The sequence below is a fragment of the Mesocricetus auratus genome, unplaced genomic scaffold (assembly GCF_017639785.1).
Source record: "Mesocricetus auratus isolate SY011 unplaced genomic scaffold, BCM_Maur_2.0 Super-Scaffold_100007, whole genome shotgun sequence".
Classification (NCBI taxonomy): domain Eukaryota; kingdom Metazoa; phylum Chordata; class Mammalia; order Rodentia; family Cricetidae; genus Mesocricetus; species Mesocricetus auratus.
The window spans coordinates 53,982,653-54,009,180 of record NW_024429191.1 but is presented as its reverse complement, the minus strand read 5'-3'; the positions used below and the strand labels follow the sequence as shown (position 1 = coordinate 54,009,180).

Genomic DNA, 26,528 nt, shown 5'->3' with positions numbered 1-26,528 from the left:
GAAAATAGGTGGTTTCCAAGGACAGAGAAACCAGCAAATATGCTCAAGGCAGTAGAGTGTGAAAGCCAGGCCCAACTCAGCTCCCTGAGTCTAGGGTACATGGAGCCTCAAAGGCCTGAAGGCGGGGCCCAGTACCTGGCTGTGAACTGCCCAAGCCAGTCCCCAAAGTAGTCTACACCCAGAATCTGAACTCATAAGAGCAAGAAAAAACAGCACTCCTATTTATACAAAATTTATTACATTTTGTTCAGGATTACAGTCTATCAACAACAAGCACAAACACAAAAGGGGCCAGGCTGCTGAATGTCAGCAGCTTGTCTATGGGGAGGCGCAAGAGGCTCCAGCCTTTGGGGAATCCAAAGTGGCAGGGCGGAAGGAAGGAAGGACGGAAGGAAGGAAGGAAGGAACTAGGCGTAGAGATCCTCTCTGTCTGCAGAGTAGACCTCACCCTCCTGCAGGAGGGCGAAGTTGAGGAAGTGGGAGGGTCTATGGACCTCATGGTAGAATTCCTTGGGGTTTGCCAGCTGCAGCTCGTATTTCATGTTGGGATCATGCCGAACACCTTAGAGAGGGAACACCGGATGTTAACAAGGGTCTGCCTGCCTCACCCAGCCCAAGCCCTTGGGCAGTCAGACCCCAAGAGCCAAAGGTGCTGGCTTCTACTTCCACCCCTACCCTGCCCACAGCACCCATGCTGTCCCGCACAACCACATACCCATAAAGTTGTAGTTCCAGGAGGACTGGGCAGGAACCATAAAGAAGCCGAGGAATCGGTCTGACAGGAGCATCTGGACCCTCTCGTAGTGCGAGGGCAGGTAGCCTTTGGGGTTGTTGCCTTTGTCAGTGTTCTGTCGGCCCCACTCATAGCCACTGGGGGTCAACTTGTAGGCTGTCAGTGTGCAGGAACCTGGGGTGAAGCTGGGGGGGAGAGAAAAAGACAGGCTGAGAGCTTGCCACCAATCCAGGTCTTGACCTGCAATACCTACCCTATATTTCCACTCAAGGAGGCCACACCCACCTGCAGGTGATGATAATTGTCTTCTCGCCATCCCAAGATGGGTTGTCAGCCATGATCTTGGCATGAGTGGTGACATCTTGGGGTGATAGCTGGGGAGACTCATTGGGTTGAGTGTGGATCCAACCTAAGGGTTCCATCTCCTGCAGACAAAGGGCAATAAAGAGCTGTCCAACCTATCTGCAGACAAATGCCACCCATTAGGGTATCATGACAGTAAGTTCACTCCCAGGCTCTACCACCACAAACCTTGAGGTATTCATGCTGGGGTAGCTGGCTGGGCAGATGCACAGTCTGGTGAGTGCCCCACTGTGGCACCATCACAATACAGCGGATCTCCTTCACCTGAGGGTTATCTGGAGGACTCACCCCATATAGGTACCCTGCAATCTAGAAACGAGATCAGAAATGATTCTCAGTGCCAACTCAGAATGCCAGAACTTCTTCCCATTCCCAAGAAAAAGTTGGTTTTTCAAAACACAGTCAAAAACTGCTGGGGAAGAATCATCTGGTTACTTGTTCAAAATGTTACACACGAACCTCATCTCAAACTGTCCCCAGGATCTGGGAGAATCAAACTTGGGTCATTAGGTTTGGTAGCAAGTGCCTCTCTTTAGCCACTGAACCCAAAAGTTCTTAAAAATATTTTTTTTGTTGTTGTTGTTTTTTCGAGACAGGGTTTCTCTGTGGCTTTGGAGGCTGTCCTGGAACTCGCTTGGTAGTCCAGGCTGGTCTCGAACTCACAGAGATCCACCTGCCTCTGCCTCCTGAGTGCTGGGATTAAAGGAGTGTGCCACCAACGCCCGGCAAGTTCTTAAAAATTATAATTGGAGTTGGAGAGTATTGGTTGCTCTTCCAGAAGACCTGGGACAGATTCCTGGCATCCACACCGTGGCTTACAACTGTCTATAACTCCAGTGCCAGGGCACCTGACACTTTCTTCTGCCCTCTACACATATGGCACGCATATGGTGCAGACATACATTCAGCAAAACACCCACATATATATACATGGAGAAATGACTTAGTAGTTAAGATCACTGACTGTTCTTCCAGAGGACCTGGATTTAATTCCCAGCACCCACATGGCAGCTCACAACTGTCTGTGACTCCAATTCCAGGGGATCCAACACCCTCCAACAGGCATACATGCAGGCAAAACACAAGTAATATAAAATAAAAATAACTTTGAAATATTTTTAATGTATTGTTATTATGTATGTGTATGTAAGAGGACTTGTGTACTTGTGTATGCCACTGAGTGAGTGTGAAGGTCAGAGGACAAGTCTGTGAAATAGGTTCTCTCCTTCCACCTTTACAGGGTTCTGGGGAATCAAAACTTGGATGTCAGGCTTGTGTGAGACGCTTTACCTACTGAGCCACCTCACCAGATTTAGGTTGTAGTTTTTTTTTTTTTTCTTCTTCTCAAGAAACTGAACCCAGGGCTTTAGAGCATGCCGGGCAAGCAGTCTGCGACTGAGAGAACTCAGGACCTCTGGAAGAGCAGCCAATGCTCTTAACCTCTGAGCCATCTCTCCAGCCCCCTCTCTTGTTTTTTTGAGGCAGGGTCTCACTAGGTAGCTCTGGCTGTCCTGGAACTCACTATGTAGACCAAGGTGGCCTGGAACTCACATGGCACTGTGTTACAAAAAGATTCTTAAATTTATTATGTGTGTACCTATAGATAAATGCATGCCACGGTGTGGAGCTGGTTCTCTCCTCCACAGTGGGATCTGGGGACTTAACTCAGGTTTTCAGTTTTGTGCAGCACACTTTTTGGGTTTTTGGTTTGAAAACTTTTAAACATGTTCTTATTTAGTGTGTGTATATGCATGAGGGCATGTGTATCACACTGGGCATGTGGAGGTCAAGCACAATTTACAGGAGTCAGTTCTCTCCTTCTACCATGTATATTCTGGAGCTCACAAGCTGGCTAGCAGACTTGGGAGCAAGCACCTTTAACTACAGAGTCATTTCACCAGTCTGACATTTTCATACAAATCTGCAATGGGTTTTTATTTATTTCCTTGAGAAAGTCTCATTTGTACTGGCTGGACCACAAAGTTGGCTTTGAACTCCCCATCAGCCATAGAAGCTTGGATCATGGGCCTGTGTCACCGTAGCCAACAAGGATAGAACTGTAAGTCTCAGTCTGTAGTGAAAGCTGACTTTTAAAATTACAGCAATTCTGTTGCCTCAGCTGTCCGAGTGCTGAGATTAAAGAGTGCACCACTATGCCCAACTGTGTTTAATGCTGTGAAAGGTTTTCTCAACACTAAGCTTATCAGCATTGCGCCACCAACGCCTGGCTGTATTTTTTTGTTTGTTTTTTTACATTCATATTTTACACTATTTAGATTTTACTTTTGTGAGTGGTGTGAAAAAAGGACCCTGCTCTTTCCTATCTCAAAATCATAAAGTATGCAGTAATAAGATCTGACTATGCATTTGTCTGAACCTATTTGTTATTCTTTGCCAATAAATTCTACCCCAATAATATTTTCTCTTAATTGTCATAGCTTTGTGAAATGTTTTGATACCCTCTTGTTTGTGCCATCTTTTTATTTTTTGGTTTTTCAAGCCCTAGCTGTCCTGAAACTCGCTCTGTATACCAGGCTGGCCTGGAACTCAAGAGATCCGCCAGCTTCTGCCTCCCAATTACTGGAATTAAAGGTCTGTGTCACCACTGCCCAGCTGTGCTGTCTTTTTCAATCTATTCATTCATCCATGACTCTTGAAACCAGCATCTCCAAGTTCCTGGAATTATCAAGTGAGACTTAGGTACAGACTAAGTGGGCTCGCACGACAGCCCAGCTGTGTATTTACTCACTTGGGCACGGAGATCAGATATGCAGATGAACTTCTTAAGCACATTCTTGGGAAGGATGTAAGTATAACCAGTCTCCTTAATGTCATCAGATGAAACATAAATGTGATTGGTCCGTAGATGCAGGTTGGCAGCAGAGATGGCCCTAAAGAACAGACAAGGGTGTCAGCATCTCAGCCCAAGCACACCCAGCAACACTGATGGGCTTGTCCATCACTAACTTCTTGCCCTCTACAGTACCTGACTCTCCATTCAGTCTTTGATGAGAAGGTCTGGGTCTCATAGTTGCTAGTGGTGGAGGTGATAATCTCATCACCATGCTTGTTGACAGTTCGAGTCTGCGTGGCAGTGAGCTGTGACTGTTCCTTGGTCTGCTTCTCAATCTCAGCTATCTGCTGCCGCTGCTGTGATGGTGCCGAGATCTCCATGCCTAGGATGATGTCTCGAATTTCTGACTGTGTCAGTGATGCCACATTCACACTGTGGGGACACTGTAAGTTAAGCAGGATCCCTCCCCCTTGTTGGCAAAGCAGAACCTGGTAGACAGGGCATACTTTGCCAAGAAAATCCTCAAATATTATTCCTTTAATTTTAATTTTTAAATTTATTTACTCTGGGGGAGAGGGACATAGCTCCATGCAAGTACAGAGGTCAAAGGACAATTTATGGGAGGTTTCTCCTCCACCTTGTGGTTCTAGGGGTTGAAGTCGGTCCTAAGACTTGGCAGCAAGCACCTTTATTCCGAAACATTCTTTAATTGACGCTTGTAAGAAAAGCATGAAATGGAGATGTAGTGATGGGGTGCAGAATTGTTGCACCCAAAGCAGCATGACACAATAATGCACATGTCTTTTTATCTATTTATTCAGCAACTGTAACTCTTACTTTTCCTCCACAAAAACTGCCCTGACAGAGGACAACTCGCAAAAAACAGAAACCCCAAATTAGGTATAGTGAGGCACACCAATAATCCAGTGCTTGTGAGGTTAAAGCCAGCCTGGGATACATAATCGAGAGAGCCTACATCAGTTCAAAACGGCATCATTGCTTTCACCAAGAACTAGTGGTCATTAGTGAGACTAAACACTGACCACACTTCTTCCTAAGCACCTGAGACACCATTTTTTATTTTGAGACATGGCCTCATGTGGCCCAGATTAACCTCTAACTCATGTACTTGAATGCAACATGGAATTCCTGATCCACGTCTCTACTTACAAAATGCTGGGATTATAGGCCTGCATTACCAAATACAGCTAATAAATCTGAGCATTTCTAAGCCAAGAAGTTGGAACCCTCGAAACCTGAGCAGCCCGCCTTGCCGTGTCAGTACTGTGGACCCTGGCCCTCCCTACTCACTTGTTTTTCTTGCCATAGTCGGCCAAGATCAGGTCCTTCAGCTGCACCTCCACCTTGATCCACTCCTCGTCCGTCAGCGTGGGCCAGATGTGGTGGGGCTCTGTAATAGTGGTTTTGTCTGGCTTCAGGATCACCTTTGCCCTATCATTGTTCACATGCAAAGCACGCAGGATCAGGATGAGACGGGAGAAAGCCTGGGAGGAGATGTAGGAGCGCATGGAGATCATCAGTGTTGTGGGTTTCTCCTCTCTTACCCTATCCTCACAGGAAAGCAAACTATCTCCAAATTCTCAAGGTGCCAACCCTCAGAAGCCAAGAGCTCTTTGTATGCACAGCCCAAGAACTAGAAAATGACCTCATCAGGTGGCTTGTGGAGAATCCTGAGTGCAGTATCTTCTCTTGGTTCCAAATCCACCCCAGAAAGACCCTCCTCCTAAGGTGCCAAGTTACCGTGTAGGACGAGATAGTCTTGAGCCAGTCATCGTAGAGGTTGAAGAGAACCATCTGGGGCTCTGTGGCTTTAAGGATGAGATCCCCAAACTTCTCCACCTTGAGACAAGCCTGGAAGGGGAGCTGGAGCTCCGACCCTTTGATCACAATATTGGGGAAGTCCAGCAAGTGCACCTAAGGCAAAGTCCAAGGTCAGAAGGAGGCCCCGAGGGCTCAGGCCCACATTCTTCAACGGTGCCCACCTCTTACCTCCAATGGATCCAGCATGCCCTTCCTGGTGACAATGATCTGTTTAGGCTGCTCCTCTACAGGCAGAGATCGAATCAGGGCAGCCACTTCCTCAGCTGTCTTCCACTTGGCCAACTAGCAACCAAGAAAACAAAACAAAAACTGAATCTACCTTCTTCAACTAACTAGAAAAACATCCTAACCTTGAAATAAACTGTTTCTATAATGAACATGAACACAGTTGCTGAACTAATTAAAAAAAGTGAATTATAGTTCAAAAACAGCAAACTAAGACAGGGGCCAGAGCAATGGCTCTTTTTCAAGACAGGCTGGTCTCGAACTCACAGAGATCCCCTACCTCAGCCTCCCGAGTGCTGGAATTAAAGGTGTGCGCCCACCTACGCCCAAAGAGCAATGCTCTTACAGATGACCAGAGTCTGGTTCTCAGCACCCACACCAGGCAGCTCACAACTGCCCCTAACTCTAGTTCCAGATCCAATTCCCCCCTTGCATGTTCATACATACACACACACACACACACACACACACACACACACACACACACCACAAAATATTTATTTTTCTGTTGCAAGAGAACTTTGAAATTTTTTTTTGTTTTTTTAAGACAGGGTTTCTCTGTATTGTTTTGGAGTCTCTCCTGGAACTTGCTCTGTAGACCAGATTGGCCTCGAACTCACAGAGATCCGCCTAGGTCTGCCTCATTAGTGCTGGGATTAAAGGCGAGCACCAACACCGCCCTTCGAGAATCTGTAATTATTATGCTATATGTACTCTAAAGATAGAAAAGAGAAATCATGGCTAGCTAGGTACAGCCCAGACAGGCTTAGGAAACAGAAAGCCCAACGTAGAAGTAATGAAGGCCTTCGCATGCTTGGACCTCCTCCAAGGGATACTTCTCTGGGGGTGGAGAGCTGACTCACTGAGTCGAGTGCTTGCCAGGCAAGTGTGAGGCCAGTCTGGATTCCCAGCACCCACTTAAACGTCAGGCACAGGCATGGGGGCCACTTGTAATCCTAATGCTCAATAGGCAAGTAAGCTGACAAGCTCCGCATTCAGTATAAGCAAAACGTCTCCACCTCCTGACCGTGTGCAGCCCTGGCTGGCCTCAAACCTATGGTAATCCTCTTCCCTCTGCCTCCTTAAGTACTGAGATATATGCCACCACATCCAGCAATGCTATCTTTCAATAGAGGAATTGGTATTTTTTATTAGGTCCCCCTTCTCCCTAGCAAGAATGAGAGAAAGCAAACATTCCATGGCCTCACTATCATTTCAGCTGCTTACCTGACCCAAACGTTTCTGTCCAGCCCACACAGATGTATGGATTATCTTGAGGAAAAGCTGCCCTGTGCGTGGGTTAAAGATGAAGATGGCCCCATTGATGGGTTTGGTTGTCAAGTTCCCCTCAAAGGTCTAAAAAACAATTATATGAGTTAGCATGGACTAGACATAACCACCCTGACTTCATCCAATGTGTACACATACTCGCACAGGCATTTAAAGCCTGCATGGCCACACTCACCTTGTGGATGGTCACTCTATAGACATTGGTATCATCCACAAACCAGATAATCTGGTTAGAGAAGAGTTCACCATAGTTCTGAGAGGACAGATAAGGCTCAGTGGGCTCAGATGAATATAGCTGCAGTCCTTTGCGGATCCGTTCACGCAATACATACAAGGCAGGATTTGCCTTCATGATCTTGGCCATAGCCTGCTGTATAAGGGGTTTGCTGCCTGGAAACCAGTTTCCATAGGCACTGTGTGGATGAAAGCATCACAAGAATTTAAGCATAGGCAGAAAGTCTCAAGAAAAAGGTGAAAGTACAACATAGGGACAAAGACAGTTGGCCCGGCTTATGTAATAACCTGTTAACTCACATATATACAGAGAGAAGTGTCAGTCAGTGACCCAGAAGATAAAGCCTCATCTTAGCCAGGCAGACTAAAACTGGCATATAGGGCTAATGTGTACGGTATGGCGGCACACACCATTAGCGCCAGCACTTGGGAGGCTGAGGCAGACAGCCTCTGTGAGCATGGGACCAAGCTGGGCTACATAGTGAGTTCCAGGCCAGCCAAGGCTATACATATAGTGAGACTGCTTCAATAAATGAAACAAAACATAGAAAGTACACGTCTAACGGAAAACCCATGCGTCTGAGCCCTAACTCACCTGTGCAGATTATAGGCCAGGTCAATGGCAATGAGCACACCTGTGGGAGAAGGGTAGATACTCATGTTGTCTGTGGTATAATCCAGGAATTTGGCTCGGGCATAGCGCTCAATATCATGGGAATCATAGTCTCCCCATCGTAACTGGATGTCAATCCAGTACTTCTGTGTAGTTGTGCTGTCCATCACGTCCCTAAGGGTGGAAAGAGCTCAGGTTACAGGAAACCACAGCATAACCGATGTCTCAGAATCACAAGAACTCCCAAACACTGCACCTAAGTCTCATACTCATCCCCCTTCTCATTCTAGATCAGCAAGACCCTTAGCCAGGCAGTGGTGGCACACACCTTTAATCCTAGCACTCAGAAGGCAGAGACAGCAGATCTCTGAGTTCGAGACCAGCCTGGTCTACAGAGCAAGTTCCATAACAGCCAGGGCTACACAGAGAAACTGTATCGAAAATTAAACAAAACAAAACAAAAAGATCATTAAGACCCCAAGCAATCGGCAGATCTGACTGCTGGTAGGGTACAGGATAATACTGGCTCCATGTTTAATAGAATGTCAGCAAAGAGTTGGGAGGGTACCCACTAGAGTACCCACTAGAGTACCCACTAGGGCAACAGGATTATAACGTCAAAGCCAGAATAAAAAAGGTAGGGCTAATCCCTAAAGTAACAAGGCCATCATAGTAACACTGAGGTTCTTGGTTCCTAATGCTGGGCCATAAAACACTTACTTGGAGTCTGCCAGCAGTGAGGGTCGGGAGACATTCCACTTGTAGGAAGCAAAAAGTAGTATATCAGCACAGGAAGAGTTCATCTTATAGGATTTTCGGGGATGGATTGTCTCCTTTTGTACTGTCTCAATTTCCAATGCATCCAATTCCTGGTCAAAGACCTGGAGATAAAGATGAAAGGATTATACCTTACTATAGAAATCCAGTTACAATGAGAACTGACAGAATTTATATAAGGCAATATGAGTCTACTCATTGGTGTGTCCAGGATAAATTTCCTATACTCAAAAGAACAAGCTGGGGCTGGAGAGATGGCTCAGAGGTTAAGAGCACTGGCTGTTTTTCCAAAGGTCCTGAGTTCAATTCCCAGCAACCACATGGTGGCTCACAACCATCTGTAATGACATCTGACACCCCCTTCTGGCCTGCAGGCATACATGCAGACAGAAAAGTATATACATAATAAATAAATCTTTAAAAAAAAAAAAAGAACAAGCTGGCTGTGCATGGTGATGCATGCTTTTAATCCTAACACTTGGGAACTTGGGAGGCAGAGATAGGCGGATCTTTATGAGTTTGAGGCCACCCTGGTTTACATAAGGAGCTCTAGGCTAGGACCACATAGAAATATTTTGTCTCAAAAAATAAGGAATAGCCGGGCGTTGGTGGCTCACGCCTTTAATCCCAGCACTTGGGAGGCAGAGGCAGGCGGATCTCTGTGAGTTCGAGACCAGCCTGGACTACCAAGTGAGTTCCAGGACAGCCTCCAAAGCCACAGAGAAACCCTGTCTCGAAAAAGCAAAAAAAAAAAAAAAAAAAGAAAAGAAAAGAAAAAAAGAAAGAAAGAAAGAAAAAGAAATATCCTGGTCTACAGAGCAAATTCCAGGACAGGCTCCAAAGCTACATAGAGAAACCCTGTCTCAAAAAACAAAACAAAAGCTAGCTAATAGAAAGTAGCAAGCCTGGTATGACTCTGTTATTTCTCACCTGACATAAGTCCATCACAATGCTCTCATGGATCTTCTGCCACAGGTGAGCTCGGAATATCTGGATGAGAGAGATCTTCAGTGTGGGGATCTTGCCATGCATAAAGATTCCTGTCAAGTCCAGCTGCACCTGGAAGCCTACATATACCTGCCAGGAAAGAGAAATAACATTAGAGACCAGAGAACACAGGATGTCGGTTCCTATGACAAAATTAAGGCAACAGAAACATCTTTTTCTCATCTCCCATGTTGAAGAACAACACTCACATTAGCTCGATTGATTGTGGGGGACCACCAAAGGGTGAATCTACGATTAGGAATCTGGTTTAATCCTGATCGCTGAGCATTAGTTAGCTTCTTCCACTTCATGGATTCCTCAAAGCCACTGGCTTTCTCCCTGAGGGGCAGAGAAACCAAATAAGATGATGTCCATCCATCTCCCAGAGATGGCTAATGAGCACAGGGTAACTGAGAAGCAGCAGACCACTCAGCAGTGAGGAGCTCAGGTGGTTGTGATGAGGCCCTGTAAAGAGGACAGAGTCCTTACCAGAACAGGCCTTCCCAGGTAGGGAAGTAAGTGCCCTTGAAGAGAGTGTGCTCCAGAATGCCCTCCACGCCACCTAGGGCTTGAATCATATCTGTGCGGTAGTTGTTGAGGTTCCAGAGCTTGCCATCATGCCGCTGATGTGTCCACCAGAAGGGGTTCTGCTTCAAAACCTAGACAGTGATGCAAGTATGGTGAAGCTTCCAGGTGCCTACCACCCTAAGAGACAGGGATGCCAAAAGCTATCCTGATTGAGAAAAATTCACTCCATTCTCCACTCCACATACCTGGTACTGCTTGAAGTCAGTTCGGACACGCCAGCCTTTATCATAAGCTAATGTGTGCCGGTCCTTCTGGAACAGGGTATTGATCCGTGGAATGCCTCGATCCCATGAATCTTCTAAGTCTTCTAAAGTCAACCGTCTGCCAGAAAAGATAAAGTCAACATACTTTCTCATGCAAAGAAAAAGATTCAACATGCTTTAGCCAAGGATGAGCAGAATCTTCTGAACTCCTAAAAAACATATATTCTGAGCCTGGTGGTGGTGATGCACATCTTTAATCTCAGCACTTGGGAGACAGAGGCAGGTGGATCTCTAAGAGTTCAAGGCCAGGCTGGTCTACAGAGCGAGTTCCAGGACAGCTAATGTTACACAGAGAAACCAACTCGCAAAACAAAACAAAACAACACATTCTGCCCACAACCTCCATATAAGACTCCCAGTGTTGTCACCCAACCCCCAGCCCTTAGATTGGTATACCCTCCTGGTTGCCCACCTGTTCTGAGCAATAGCCTCCTGTCTCTTGAGTGCATACTCAGCCCAGACCCGTTGAGAGTCAATGAACTCACTCTCCCACGGCTGTATGTAGCGGTATAAATTGGGAATCAGTTGGTCTTCTTCATGACTCATTCCTGAACGGAAGTGGGTGATACCCACATCGGTTTGCTTGGACCACCTGCAAAATTGAGGCAAGAGATAAAATCAAAAGTAACAAAACACCCACTTCCCTCTGAGTCTACACAATGAGACTAACATGAAGGTTGTCAAGCAAGCCCTACCTGAGGTCAGACTGGGGGATGAGCACATGGCCCATTGAGAGCATGCCAAGCCCACCCAGCTCCTTAGGGGTGTAGAACACAACAGGGGGGAACCGGCTCGGCATCTTGGAGTTCAATCCAATCTTGATACGTGTCTGGATCTTGTTTTCACACTTTACCAATAAGTCTAGGAGTTCTTGAGTATTCACTACAGCCTCTCGAAAATATGTCATAAGGCCGATGAGAGCTGTATTCCACTTATTCACAATCTAAAGTTAGTGGGAAAGAGTAAATTCCACATGATCAACACAGGCCTCCCAGATCTAGTTAATTACATTCCCATTACAAGAAATCATGACTCTTAAAATCATTAGTTATTAGAAAAAACAAAAAAATGAGATGCTAGTTTACACCCACTAGGATAGAAATAATCAAGAGATGACTGGCTCACTCTGATGGTTCAGTGCGTAAAAGGACCGCTACCAAGTCTAAAGACTTAAATCCCCAAACCCACATAACGGAAGGAAAGAACCCACTTCTACAAGTTTCTTCTCAAATCTCCACAAGCATTCTATGGCACACCCTTTCCCCTAAATAAATGTAACACAAAATGTTTCTTAGTGCTAGCCAGCAACACATGATAAGACCCTGCCTCAAAAAACAAAAACAAACAAACAAACAAACACTAAACAAAACAAGAAAGTGGCAGGGGCTGGAATGACAGCTCAGTAGATAAGAGCACTTGTTTTCTTTTTTTTTTAATATTTTATTTATTTATTTATTGTGCATATAGCCTTCTACCTGCATGCCAGCAGAGGGTACCAGATCTCATTCAAGGTGGTTTGTGAACCACCATGTGGTTACCGAGAATTGAACTCAGGACCTCTGGAAGAGCAGCCAGTGCTCTTAACTGCTGAGCCATCTCTCCAGCCCGAGCACTTGCTTTCTTACAAGGAACCTAGCACCCACATGACATCTCACATATCTATAACTTCAGTTTCAGGAGAGCCAATGCCTTCTGATTTATGTGGGCAACAGGCATGCACATGGTGCACACATTCATAACAGGCATGCACATGGTACACACATATTCGTAACAGGCATGCACATGGTGCACCCATATTCATAACAGGCATGCACATGGTGCACACATATTCATGTGGACAAAACACTCATGAAATGAGATCTAAAAAAAGCAGACAATACAATATAAGCAAAGTGAACAAAATTTCACAAAACTTTTCATCTGTAATAATATATTAATACATAAAGGAAAAAATAATGTGGATTTTTTAGAATAAGCTATTACACTTCTATTTAGTGATTTCAAATACAATATTTCTTTGGGGTGATGATCAGATCCTGATTGCAGGAAGAATTAATCAGGAAGGCAGCCTTAGGATCCTTACAAAGCAAAACTGTCAGTCAGACTACCCCATTAGGTGCATCGCTCCATTTTCCTGGAATTCATCAAGGTCTTGTTTAAATGGTCCAGCCTTTATTTTAATTAGGACCATGACTGAAGAGAAGGGTTATACTCATGCTTGAGCTAAATGTGGTGGCACCCGAGGAGGCAAAAACATCATGACTCTAGCCGGGGGTTGGTGGCGCACGCCTTTAATCCCAGCACTCGGGAGGCAGAGGCAGGCGGATCTCTGTGAGTTCGAGGCCAGCCTGGTCTACAGAGCGAGTTCCAGGACAGCCTGGAGAAACCCTGTCTCGAAAAACAAAAACAAAAACAAAAACAAAAACAAAAAAATCAACCCCCCCAACACACACACACAAACAAAAAACAACAAAAACTGAAAAGACAAATTGGCTCAGTAGAGTTAAGGGTTTTTGCTGCCAAACCAGAAGGATCTCAGTTTGATTCCTGGACCTCCCATGGTACAACACTGACTCCTGCAAGTTGTCCTCTGATCTCCTCCACACACAGGTTGTGGCACAGCACAGCATAAATAAAGAGGAGGAGGAAGAAGAAGAGCTTTGAGGTCCATTCAATTCCAGCCTCCTTGAAATTTTCCTTCTATTATACACCAGCTGGGTGGCAGTTAGAAGTTTTCTGGTGTGGTTCTGTAGGATGTATACAGCTGCCAGCATGAGTGTGTATACACATGTATGTGTGGGAACACGCATATGTGGAGGCCTGAAATCAATGTCTGGTGGCTTATGCCTATAGTCCCGGTTCTTAGGAGGCTGAGTCAGAAGGATCAAGAGTTCAATGCCAACCTGAATTATAGATAAAGCTTGTCAAGAAGCAAATAAATAAACAAAACAAACAAGTTCAAATCTAACATCATGCTCTTATAATCTCTAATTAATAAAAGCACTTTATAAAACAATACTGTTTATTGGCTTACTATATGTATTATTTTCATAAAAGCCCTCTGAGCTAGAACTATGGTTATTCTCACTCTATAGATAAGGGGGCAAAGGGTGGAGGACCTGCCCGAAGTATCAACAGACCCAACAATCCAACTTGACTCTAGATCATGTACATCTAACCACGTGCATCCAATCACCTCCCTCAATTCTCAGTCACTCCTCCACCAGGCTCGGAACAGGGCAGAGATAGTCCAGGCTCAAGCCCTGAGAGAGACCCTGCCTCAAAGGAATAGGAAGAGGGTGACACAGCAGCTCAACACCCCACCCTCACCCAGTCATGTACACACAGACAAAAATCCTTTTAAAGGAGAGGCAGCAGGAATGGGAAGAAAATAAAGGACGGTAATAAGAGGTTAATATGGTTATAATCCATCATACACAAGTAAATCATGCAAAAAAAAAAAGGAAAAGAAAAAAAAGTAAATAAAAGTAAAAAGCCAAAAAACTCCAAAACACAAAAAGCCCTGTCTTAGCCGGGCATTGGTGGCACACACCTTTAATCCCAGCACTCGGGAGGTAGAGGCAGGAGGATCTCTGTGAGTTCGAGGCCAGCATGGTCTACAGAGTGAATCCCAGGACAGCCTCCAAAACAATACAGAGAAACCCTGTCTGGAAAAAACAAAAAGAAGAAAAAAAACCCACAAAAAGCCCTGTCTTGACATACAGTTAGTTCCCTCTAGGAGGCTTCTAACTGTCTACTCCAGTGTTGGCAAACAGTCCTTACTGCCTCCACTCACCTCCCATAAAATCTCATCCACACCATCTGGCTTCCATCCCAACTATTTCTGAAATAACTCTAAGGTCACCAATGACGTCCTAACTGCCAATTCCACTGGCTTCAATTCAGTCCTTATCAAATCAAACTGTTCTTAGGTAACTGACGTTGTTAAACACCTGCTCAATTCTGGACATCGGTTCCTGACAGCCTCGAATACCCACACCCCAGCACTATCTCTGCTCTGGTCAGTACACCTAAGTGTTTCCCATCATGCCCTTCTCTTATCACTCTCCACTCTCCCTGGTGGTCTCACTCTTCCTTGAGCTTTCAATCAAGAGACTCCCAAATCTGTACCTTCCCTACACCCAGGGGTAAATGGCAGTATCTCAGGACATGTTTGATTCTAACAGAGAAAATGTTACTGGTATCTGAGGGGTAGACGTTGGGGATGGTGCCAAATGACACATAGAAACTCCCACAAAAAATCACCTACCTGAGCTGAAAATGTCCATGAATGTTTAACATTTTAGGCAGGTGTACTGGAACACACCTGTCATCCCATCACCCAAAAAAGAAACTGGACATAGCAGCACATGGCCAAAGGCCAGCTACTCCAGAGATGAGGCCAGGAGGAACCAGGACCAAGACCAGCCTGGGTAACACGACACCAAGGGGGTACAAAAACCAGGTGTGGTGGTGCACACCTGATTTTCAGCAAGTGACAGCTGAGGCAGTTGCCTCAACTTTGAGATCCTATTACAACAACCCTCTTCCCACAAATAAAACAAACTAGAACAGACATTCTAAACTATTACACAGTAAAGAATTATAAAATTAAAAGGCTGAGGGGTGGTGGCGCACACCTTTAATCCCAGCACTCGGGAGGCAGAGGCAGGCGGACTGTGAACTCTGTGAGTTCAAGGCCAGCCTGGTCTACAGAGCGAGTTCCAGGACAGCCTCCAAAACAATACAGTGAAACCCTGTCTCAAAAAAACAAAAAACAAACAAAAGAAGCCAAAAACAAGCCTAAGGGAAAAAGCAAAATAAATGCTTTTGTTCAAATTAAAAACTCTTACTTACTTTTGTCTTAATGTAAAAATCATCAAAATAAAAGAAAATCCTCAAAACCCCTCAGATGCAGTCTGATAAATTCTTGTAGTGAATTCTCAGAAATAAAGCCCAATTGATCCAACACTCTAGGCTGCCATCCAATAAAACATGGAGATTAGTATACTAGGCAAAGCTAGGAAAAAGCAACCTGAAACCACAACAGGAATTGAAAAGAATAAGGGACAGACAGAGAATGGCAGAGAATTGGAGGTTTAGGGACCTACATACCTTGGTAAAGGTGGTGGAGCCAGAGGCCATTAGAATCTGACGAACTCGGTTATGGAAGCGTTGCATTGACTCATCATCCACACGCAGGAAACACTGCGCTGTCCGCTCCTTAGTAACCTAAACCACAAAATCAGTGGCTCTAGATGGGCTGGCAACATGGCTTATAGCAGGCAAAGGTGCTTTCTACCAAGCCCTATTTCCTGAGTTCAATCCCCAGAACCCACAGAGTGGAACTGACTGCAAGCTGTCCTCCAACCTCCGCAAAAGTAGCAAGGCAATAAAGAAAGGCAAAAAGCTAACATGGTATGCATGCATTTAATCCCAGTACTCAGAAGGCAGATTCAAGGGTGGATCTTGGTGAATCAAGGCCAATCTGGTTTATACAGAGTTCCAGGTCAGCCATCACTATACAGTAAGAACTTGTCTCAAAGAAAAAAGGAAAAGGAAATCGCAGGGAATGGTGGCACATGCCTTAATCATAACCTGTGGGAGGTGGAAACAGGGCCAGTCTGGTCTACAAAGTGAATTCCAGACAGGGTTATACAACTAATGATTAACTATGATCACCACTAAGCTCAACCCACCTAAGGCTCACTGAGCTGATAATGAAAAGGTACGACTGTTCTTCACCCCACTGATGCCAGAGTTACAGGGGTGGTAAAGTGATGTCCTTCCTAGACTGTACCTCATTCTGTAGGTTCCAGACCCCATCCTTGTGGGTGAATTCTTCATAGCTGGTTCGGCACTTAGGCAGGATGCGGCACTCAAAGCCACACATGTTGAACAGCAGGTTGGGGTTGTCCTTACTGTACACAGACACAAAGCTATTCTCCCACTGTACTGTAGTCACCGATCGTGGCAACCGGTTTTTGATGTCCCAGAACACTGCCCGACCCCTGTTCAGAGAACAAAGAGGAATTTCAGTCTGTGGAAGATGCTTGCATTCAAAGACCAGACAGAATATAGGCCTATATTCCTCCTACCCAAGCCATAAACTCCTCAATTTTAATTGTTTTCTGGATCCCTAGGACCTGGCATCCTTTTTACTCCTACAAACCCGACTGAGACTTACAAGTTGACATCATGCTTCATGAGGCGCATGCGGGCATCTCGGGGCCAGCATTTCTTGTTATTGTAGCCAACAATGTTTTCATTATTAGGGTCTGGATGCTCTGTCAGGTAACGTTGGATCAGATCCCGAGCTTCATCGGCTGTGAACCTACATTAAGACAAGGGACACTGCTGAGGTTCAAATACATTAGGACCCTTTGAGAATGCCAGCTCCACAGGTGGGAACCCTACGCCACTCTAGACTTCATTTCAGTTTATAGCCTCAACTCAGCAACTAAGCTACAGGAGCCACTTCACAGGCAGGACATGGCTTTAACCTGAGGACATGCAGGTTAAAGGATCTGACCACATTCTTTACCTGAAGAAAATATGGATGCGATCAATGTATCTACAGAAGAGTCGGATTGGGTGCGCAGCCTCAGTGGCTATGTCCTGGAAACTGAGAAAGTCGTTTGGCATCTGAGGAGGCCCAGCCATCTCACTGGCGCGGTGCAATCCCAATACAAGCAAATCCATCACCAAGCCATAGTACTGTACAATGAAAGAGGCAAACTGCAGGCCTCTGATGATTCCATATGAATTTGTATGGTTCATGTCCTAGGGGAAAAAAAAGAAGCACAACTCTAAGTATGGCGAAGACTGGCTGTATCCTAGGCCCTTCAGGGTTCAATCGCCTTCATTCTGCCTCAGCAAATCCTAACTCAATGGGTTAGACAACCCCTTGACACATTTTGCTACTTGCTCCAAGACAGACCTTATAGTTAATGACAACATTGTTCTTGGCTGTCATGTAGTCAGCTATATTGTGATCCACAATGAGTCGCAGCAGCCTATTAAGCAGGGTCAAATCAATCTTTTCATACATCTTCTCAAAGCGGGACTCCAACATGACATTGCACTCGCCCTCACTGGTCTCCCACACATCCTGCAGGTTATTGATGCCTAAAAAAAGAGCAAAAAGACAGAGTTTAGCAGATTAGAAATTCCTTTCCAGGCCTAATAACTATAGCAGCTCTCAACACATTACAAAACCGTCTACCATTCATTCACTCACTCACTCATTCATTCTATTTATCCTGGTTGCTACAAGTTTTAGTTTTGCTCAACATCCATATTATTCACTTTTTTTCTCTTTTTCTCAAGATTTTTTTTTTTTTTGTATAGCTCTGGTTGCCCTGGAACTTGCTTTGTAGATCAGGCTGGCCCTGATCTCATACATCTGCCTGCCTCTGCCTCCTGTATGCTGGGACTGTATGTGTGTATCACCACTACCTGGCAGTAGTAGTCACTCTTATCATGCAAAAAGGGTAAAAATGAATATGCAGCCTAGGTAAGAATTTTTACATGGAACTCAATTACGCCCTTCTCTGCTGGAGGGAAGCTGCAGCAGAGTTTTACCTTGGCACCACTTGTAAACAAGCAGTGGAGGTGGTTCTGTGTCAGCAGGCTTGATCCAAGGTGGGAAAAGACGGCGCTTATCTGCTTCATACCACAGGTACTGGTCCAGGTAAGCGTCAGTTATTTTCTCCAGGGGCTCCACGTCATATACTGGCACCAGGTGGCTATAGAGATCCATAAACTCAATGCCCACCTGCGGGAGAAGAGACCTGGCTCACATCAATTCACCAGCCAACCTGGCGCCCTCTAGATGCACAGACCAAAAGACAGCTCAGGGAGCATCACTCACTTCCTTAAAGGCTCTCTGTGTGAGGAGGTGACGCTTGATGCGGGACAAGGCCTCATGGGGGTTGTCGTAGGCTTGCTCGATCAGACCCAGCTCCTCCCTCTGAGACTGGTTTAACCTAGACTTTACACTAACAAAGCAAAGGAAAGGTGAATGAGAAAACCCAAGATGTAAAACCAGAAAGGACTACTACACCTTTCTTTGAACTTGGACCATAATGCCATTCCCTATTACCCTCCCAGCAGGAACCCTCTCAGCCATTCCTTACCTATAAGCTTCCTTGAGGCGTTCCAGAGCTAAGATGAGCAACTTGGTATCATGCTTGTAGGAGAGTGGAGGGAATGGAATGGGAGAGAATCTACGGCTTTCCAACCAATGCACAGTGGTAGTATACACTGCCACGGCTTCTTCTGCTGTAATGTAAGGCCCATCCTGCAAGGTAAACATGAATGAAGCTAGTTTCCTCTCCCACTATCATGCAACCAGTATAAAGCATGATCTCCACTCTGCTACCCACTGTACCACCCAGCCCTCACACCCGGCCTTGCTGGCCCAACCTTCAGGTAATTGTGCTGCCGCTCCTGTTCTGCCTTCAGGTACAGGCGGGTGAGGCGGCCCAGGTTCTTTTTGCAAACAGTCTTGTCTACGGTGGCCCCACGGCGGATTCGTTCACGGTTGTAGTGAGCAGTATTGGTCCACCAATCCGCCTTGGCCTTAACGTACCGAAGAATCATATTCTCTATAGGTGTTGGCAGTCCCGGGACCTGAAAATACAAACACAATGAAAAAGAAAGTTTCACACCTCTGTCGCAGCATAAAGGCAGATAGACAGATCTCTTGAGTTTGAGAGCACCCTGACCTGCAGAGTTGCAGGTCAGTCAGGACAACACAGTCTCAAGAAAGCAGGGGTTGGGGGGTGACAGAAGGTACACTAGCCCTAACCTCAGGAAGATGAATGGCTATGTCTCCTTGGAGGCAGAGGAAAGCCTACCTTCCAGGGAATGTTGGCCTTCCAGCAGCGCCAGGCTTCACTGAGGTGCTGCAGAATTGTTCGGGCCTTGTTCTGTTTGATGCCTTCAGGCATCATGTCCAGAATATCGTGCATCACAGCTGCCCGAAGCTCAAGGTCAAAATGGGACTCCACTCTTTGCTTTGTTACTGTCTTTGCCACCCCCTTTGAGTGACGGCCTAGAAGTGACGGGACAACCCATAGATTAAATCAATAAATAGTAACAAATGACCATATGCTCCACACATGCAAAAAGACAAACCATCTTAACATTCTCAACCATACTTCTGAGGAACTTCTACTGCAAATGCATGATAGCTCAAATCTCACAGAGCAGCTAAGAACAAGACTACAAGGCGAGACTCATCTGAAATGAACTTAGAAGCAAGGACAGATGACAAAAACAAAACACAACAAGAAAAAACATGGGACAGCAGGCACACCCGATCTACCCTTGAAGCAATGAGACAAGGTGAGCAGAGAAAATCACTTACCTTCAAACTGTCGGGCCAGGAGGTTGCCCAGCCATCGCTCTAGCAAAGGGGTAATTCCACGCATGAAAAACAGCCAGACTCGCCAGCCAGCAGCCCAGAAACCACAGCCAGGGCCTTTCCCTACAGGGCCCTACAGTCAAGCAAAAATCAGGAGCATAAATGAACAATTCTTTCAGGAAAAGATGGAAAACAGGGTAGAAGTAGAAAAGAAGGAGAATTTGACAGGCTGCTAAGGGGACAGGGTAAATGTTATTGAGTCCTCGAAATCTAGAAAATGAGAACTTCAAGGCAGGAAGTGAGGCTCCTACATGGAGTAAGTTTGGGAGAAGTGTGGAGACTCTGCAAGTATAGTAATGACATAGTCAAGAGAGTCTGCAGGGATCTTGGGATCTTTCCTGCAAGAAAAAAGCAAGAGCGTCTGAGAAGGCAGGCAGGGAGGGCGGGGTCTCACCGTATTGAAGCGGTAATAGATGAGATGCTTCAAGTCCTTGCACATGCGGATCTGCCTCATCAGCTTGTATTTGTATCGATACATGCCGGTTAACTGCCCCACGTGGGCAAATATATACTGCAATCCATCTGCCAGCTGCAATAAAATCATCAGACTTCAAGTCTGAACTAGATCCACAGGCTTCACCCTGCCTCCCCATCTGGGTAGAGGTTCGAGCAATATGGCCTCACCTGGAAGGCATCCACATTGCCCAAGCGGTATTGCACATGACTATCCACAACCAGCTTAGTTAAACGCAATACTTCCCGACACAGATGGAAAGCATTCCCAAAACGAGATTTCTTTCTTTCCTGAGAAGGACAAGAACAGAAAGAACATTAATGACAGTGGCCACAAAAGGAGGTATGCCACAGTGCCATCCACCCCTAGCCCAGCAGGGCCCTGAGGTCTGATGAAGGCACCTTGGTGGTGAGCGTCTTGACAGGCTTCAGGTTGAAGTTATAGTCCAAGTGCAGGTAGTTGAGGTTCTTCCGGTGAATGAGAAGGTTGAGCATGTTGTAGCCCTGGCGGCAGACCTGCAGCCCCACCTCTACCCAGTCTAGCTTTGTGGACTGAAAGAATTTGGTAGCTTTGAACGAGCGGAACAGATACCTGGGTAAGAATAAGGAAGAGAGTTAGAGCTGGCCTACTGGCACTCGGACAGAAGTGTATCAGGGGCCTCCAGCAACTTACCTCTTCTTTTGTGCTTTAGGAGGCCGATGTTTGAGGGCATTCAGCACATAGTACTTAAGCAGCTTCTGATAGGAGACTCGCACCTTCACAGGCTGCCCAGCAGGACAGTGCTCCCGATACCTGGGTAAATAAGCTCATTAGAGCTTTGCCCACCTCTCCTTCCAGACACTCTAGGAAAGGCTGCAAGCCCATCCAAACAGTCTTTTCTCCTATATTATCCCTCTACTACTGGCCCCTTAGGTAGAAACCTTACCAGTTCTTGACAAGAGGTATGTCCAGGGCCCGGCGTGTACGACCAGAGCGTAAGTTAAAGGGCCGCGGTGCCCAGAGCAGGGCAATGCCATTGGCTGTATTATCTGTATAGAGGGGTGTGTCCTTCAGAAAGGGCTCCACAAACTCAGGGAGTTCAAATTCCTCATCATCATCAGGCAGTGGTTCCTGGCTCTGAAAAAGAAATCCTCAAGGCTCTATTTTCTACTCACTGTGTGCAGACTTGATTGAGTGGAAAACTCTCTGGGACCAAGCATAGTGGCTACACATGCATGAAGACTCGGATGCCTGACAGTAAAAGCTCTGAAGAGCCTGGCAAAGGAGCCAAGAGAGCAGAGAAGACCGAGCTACACAGGAAATCAACCCACCCACTTATCGCTAAAAGCCTCCCAAAGGAGTATATGCCATAGGAGGTGCCCACTGCACTCAGTTCTGACTGAACTCCAATGAGCTTAGAGGAGGAGGCCTGGAACCCAGCACTTAGGGAGAGGCTAAGACAAAGGGCCTGAGAGTACAAACCAGCCTAGAACTACACAGTAAATTTGTGTCAGCCTGTGCTCTATGTTCCAAAATAAAAAAGCAGGGTAGAGGTTGCTGACAGACAGAAATCTTGCCTAGCATGCATCAGACCCCAAGCTCAGTCTTCAGGACTCTCACTCCCCACCACCCCACAAAGCATGTGATTTCCTCTTACCTTGACTGAGTGTCGATGAGAGATTGGGTTGATCAGAGGATCAAAGTAGAAAGCTGGCAAATCAGGATCCTCAGTCTTGATGAACACAACGTTAGGAGTGTGGTACCTACGGGGAAAGCTAGAGTCAGCAACAGCTCTGCTCTGGCGCAAACTTACATGGGCTTTCTCCTGTCTAATGCCATGTTCCAGGTGACTTACCAGGTCAGGTGGACATGGTGTGGGAGGTTGTTATACAGGTAAGGGAAAGCAATCTTGTACTCAGTACGAATAGGCTGACGGATGATGATCTTATTGATATCATTGAATTCATTCCAGTCTTCATCCCTAGAACAAGAAACCATTGCTAGACAAGAATCTTAAGGATAAAAATTAGGTTTTAATACATACAAAGTGACTAAAATTGGCAGGGTGGTGGTGGCGGCGGCAGCGGCGGCGGCACACGCCTTTAATTCCAGCACTCGGGAGGCAGAGGCAGGTAGAGCTCTATAAGTTTGAGGCCAGTCTGGTCTACAGAATTAGTTCTAGGACATGCCCCAAAGCTACACAGAGAAACCCTCCCGCCACCCCCCCCCCAAAAAAAAGAAAAGAAAACCAACTAACTAAAAACACAAAACCAAAGTGCCTAACATTGATATCTTCCCCAACTTACTGTAGGTTGATGTCCCGAACAAGAGGTTCAAATTTGGGTCCTCCAGGAATGGCCATATTGAGTGCCTTAGAGGTAAAGAAGGCCTTCAGATCAAACAGATAGAAGTAGTTGTCATCCACCAAGTCAGTCAGAAGCTGATTGGCCAATCGATAGAGAGTGGACATCATAGGCAATGTGAACTGCCAGCGTTGGTAAGTGGAACCATTAACATACCTAGGGAAAGAAGGAGGGCCCATATCAAGTAGGCATTGAGCCAGCCACTTACCTACTGCCTTCCCAGCTACTTTCCAGCACTCTCACGGGAATTGACCCACTCACTTCCTACTGTCTCTCAGTGGCTGGTGGTCATAGAACCAGTCCAGCACAGGGGCATCCTCCTCAGGGTCCAGCTCTAGCTGAATGGCTTCCAGAGGCTCAACATCTAAGATGTTGTCAGCATAATCCAGGGGCGGTTCCTCATCATCGAAAGGAGGGAAACGCATCCTCTTGAAATGCCTCCTGTCTCTTTTTTCTCGACGCATCATGATCCACATGGACCTAGAGGGCAAGACCATCATCACACTGGATCCTCAGCTGCCAGTGCCATCACCCCCACCCTCAGCACCACACCAGACACTACCCCCACACTCCAGCCCTTCTCACCCCCACTGGGAGATGTAAACTGGCTCGATGACCCAGGGAATCTCATTGACAAAGGAAATGGCCCCAGTGATGTGGTACAGAACAGGCACGTCGCGAATCTGCTCCCAAGGCATGGGCATGTTCTCCAGGAGTTTGAGAACTGCATGAGGCATGTACTTGAGGGCTCTGCAACCAGGAAGAGACACCATTAGAAACCAGTCATTGTTCTGTTATCTGTCCCCTGCTTACATGCCATAAAGCTATCACATGTTCCACAGAAAATGCTACCTTATAATCCAGAGCCCCAAATTATGACCGCCTCCCTACCCCACCTTCATCTAGTACCACTGTCCCTTTCAAATGTCTCAGCTCCACAATACCAGGACTCATCTCTATAAATCAACATTGTCCTTTTGAAGGCAGCTTGCTCTGCCCTCCTGTAAATTCACTGTACCATACTGTAACCATTTGTCACTCATTTATGATGCCACTAAACTGTATGCTCTTAAAAGAAGAGGATCAATACTGTCTGTTTACGGCTATATCTGAGCACCACCAGCAATAATTATAGTAATAATAATGTCTATTGTTTGAGACAGGGTCTCACCATAGAACCTGGCTGTCCTGGATCTCACTATGTAGAACACAAGATTCACCTGTCTCCCATGTGCAAGGATTAAAGGCCTGTGTCACCACATCTAGCTTTTTAACAGAGCATCTCATGGAGTAGTCCAAACTGGCCTCAAGACTGTGATCCTCCTGTCTCTGCAACCCACAGATTATAGTAGTGTACTATCCTGGCTGGTTAAGAAATTATTTTTAGCCGGGCGTTGGTGGCGCACGCCTTTAATCCCAGCACTCGGGAGGCAGAGGCAGGCGGATCTCTGTGAGTTCAAGACCAGCCTGGACTACCAAGTGAGTTCCAGGACAGCCTCCAAAGCCACAGAGAAACCCTGTCTCAAAAAACAAAAAAAATAAAATAAAATAAAGTAAAATTATTTTTGAAATAAAACTTTCAAGGCTTCTCTACACCAATTCATTAACTGGCCAAATTTCTGTATCCAAATGGAATGCTAAGAATCTCCATAGCTCAGTGTTGAAGAATTAACAGAAGTACCAAGACCCCAGGAATTAAACACCCTAAGTCCCCAAATTCTGGTGACTGAAAAATTAAGGCAAACAGAATGCATATAGTGTCTCAGTCTGAGTGTGAAACAATTCAACAATAACAGACATTTTACAATGTCATTAGCAGAGCAAAGCAAAACAATGGAATAAGTATAAGACGTGAATAGTATCATGGAATTCTAATGGTCCCAGCCTTACTCTTCCAGTCATCACTCTGTGGGGTCAAGAGCCATGTTCCATGTTGAGCATGGTGGAGCATGCCTTTAATCCCATCATTTGGGAGGAGGCAGAGACAGGGAGATCTCTGTGGGTTCGAGGCCAGCCTGCCCTGGTCTATAGCCAAGGCAACATAGGGAAACTGTGTGTGTGTGTGTGTGTGTGTGTGTGTGTGTGTGTGTGTGTGAGTGATATGTTCCAAATGACAATCCCTCTATCCACCACTCTCAATAAAGGAGTAGAGAAAGGAAAGAGGTGAAACTCCACATGAAATTATCCCGGGATGTTGCTTACCCCAAATAGACCCTTTTGTCATGGCGAAACTTCCTGTTGGTCATGTCTCCATGGTCTCGTATGATCTTCCTGACATGTTCTGGGGGCATGTCTTCCTTCTGAGCATCCACAAACCCAAATTTCCGCTTCTCTGCATAGCGCTTGGCTTGCAATTGCTGCCATTTTCGAGCTATAAAGGCACATCGGCTTAAAAGGCTGCACGACCCTAATTACACCCACTCTTGCCCCTAGGGTAACCCCCACCCCAGCATTCTGTGCGGAAGGTGGGATAAACCCTGCCAAGTGTCTTGCCATTTTACTCCCCCAAATTACTTGACATTTTTGCTATAGATGTTTAGGAGGGAATGCTGTCTAATTCCTTCATTGTAATGAAAATACCATAAAGGAACAGGTTTTGTCTCCACTGTTATGCTATACATACACATGCATACATGCTCACACACACAGAGAGACACATAATTAGCTCCTGCAAATAACAGGTGCTTCCAATCTTTCAATGATTTGATTAAATTTTACAAAATTAAATACGGCTAACAAGGTTACGGACCCCCGATGACCTGGCTACGGAGACGAAGTGAAACCCGCCTGCACGTTCCAGCCCGCGAGCGCCGTTCCCACTCGCCCCTTACCTTTCTCCTGCAGCTTCTCCTCTGACATGTAGTCCGGCAGCGGGGCTAGAGGGCCGGGAACCGGGTTACCCGGCCCTCGGTAAGGAAACACTCCGGCCATGCCGGAAGAATCTGGGAAGGAAAGGGAGGCCAAAACTAAGCCGCTAGGCCCGGGGCCACAAGGGGCAAATGGAACGCGTCCAGCCACCTGGCCCGCACGCTAGCCAGGCTTAGCGCTAGTGGCCTGGGCCTGACGCTGCTCCTCAGGCCGTTCGCCTCACCCGACCGTCTGCAGACCAGCCTCAGACGCTAGCCACCCACCTTTCGCCCCTCACTCAGGTAGCGGCTCGGCGCGCAGAGCAATGGCGGAAAGACGACGTCCGCTCCGCGTTCCCAACTCCAGGAAGTACGCAACCAGGTTCAGAAATTCACCCAATAGGCGCTGAGATGCTCTGATGGATTAGCGAGAAATCCAATGGATGTTGCGGTCCGCTCCTGCGGGGGCGGGTGTAAAGGTGGATTTCATTGCGAGGGGTGTGGCCAGATAGACTCGCGCTCCGCCTTCCGCCAGTCTATTTTGGTGGCCTCCAATAGAATTGATGTTTAATTGGCGATTGATGTTGCTCTCTCAAAAACCAAAGCCATTACAATTTTAAGAAGTTTGCTTACGATGCACCTTTTCCCTGTATTTACTCCGATGAATTCAGAGCTGATAGGTAGGCTCCAACTCAATGAATTCTTTGTTCTACTGTTCATGCATTCTTCACATTAGCGTTAAAGTAC

The 26,528-nt window shown here is 46.2% G+C and overlaps 1 protein-coding gene across 2 annotated transcripts; it reads right to left on the bottom strand.

Moving 5' to 3' along the window:
- Window positions 1-216: 216 nt before the first annotated feature.
- Prpf8 (pre-mRNA processing factor 8) lies at window positions 217-26,155 on the bottom strand. Of its 2 annotated transcripts, XM_040749153.1 has the most exons (43): window positions 26,067-26,155; window positions 25,767-25,877; window positions 25,138-25,306; window positions 23,521-23,685; window positions 23,197-23,415; window positions 22,879-23,091; window positions 22,428-22,553; window positions 22,230-22,335; window positions 21,519-21,709; window positions 21,266-21,385; window positions 20,995-21,184; window positions 20,764-20,883; window positions 20,534-20,668; window positions 20,083-20,212; window positions 19,571-19,767; window positions 19,137-19,343; window positions 18,848-19,011; window positions 18,583-18,709; window positions 18,294-18,486; window positions 17,650-17,837; window positions 17,254-17,492; window positions 16,897-17,043; window positions 16,510-16,720; window positions 15,825-15,941; window positions 11,405-11,652; window positions 11,122-11,301; window positions 10,632-10,767; window positions 10,348-10,517; window positions 10,068-10,197; window positions 9,802-9,948; window positions 8,815-8,975; window positions 8,077-8,268; window positions 7,423-7,660; window positions 7,185-7,313; window positions 5,901-6,014; window positions 5,652-5,825; window positions 5,202-5,395; window positions 4,083-4,322; window positions 3,846-3,987; window positions 1,265-1,405; window positions 1,019-1,158; window positions 716-918; window positions 217-562 (listed from the first exon to the last, which is right to left on the bottom strand). In XM_040749153.1, exons 2-43 carry the CDS (start codon window positions 25,864-25,866, stop codon window positions 408-410), a joined length of 7,008 nt encoding a protein of 2,335 aa, XP_040605087.1. In that variant the 5' UTR covers window positions 25,867-25,877; window positions 26,067-26,155; the 3' UTR covers window positions 217-407. The 2 variants fall into 2 exon arrangements, with proteins under 2 accessions (XP_040605087.1, XP_040605088.1); XM_040749154.1 differs by having other exon boundaries at window positions 25,767-26,109.
- Window positions 26,156-26,528: the final 373 nt, after the last annotated feature.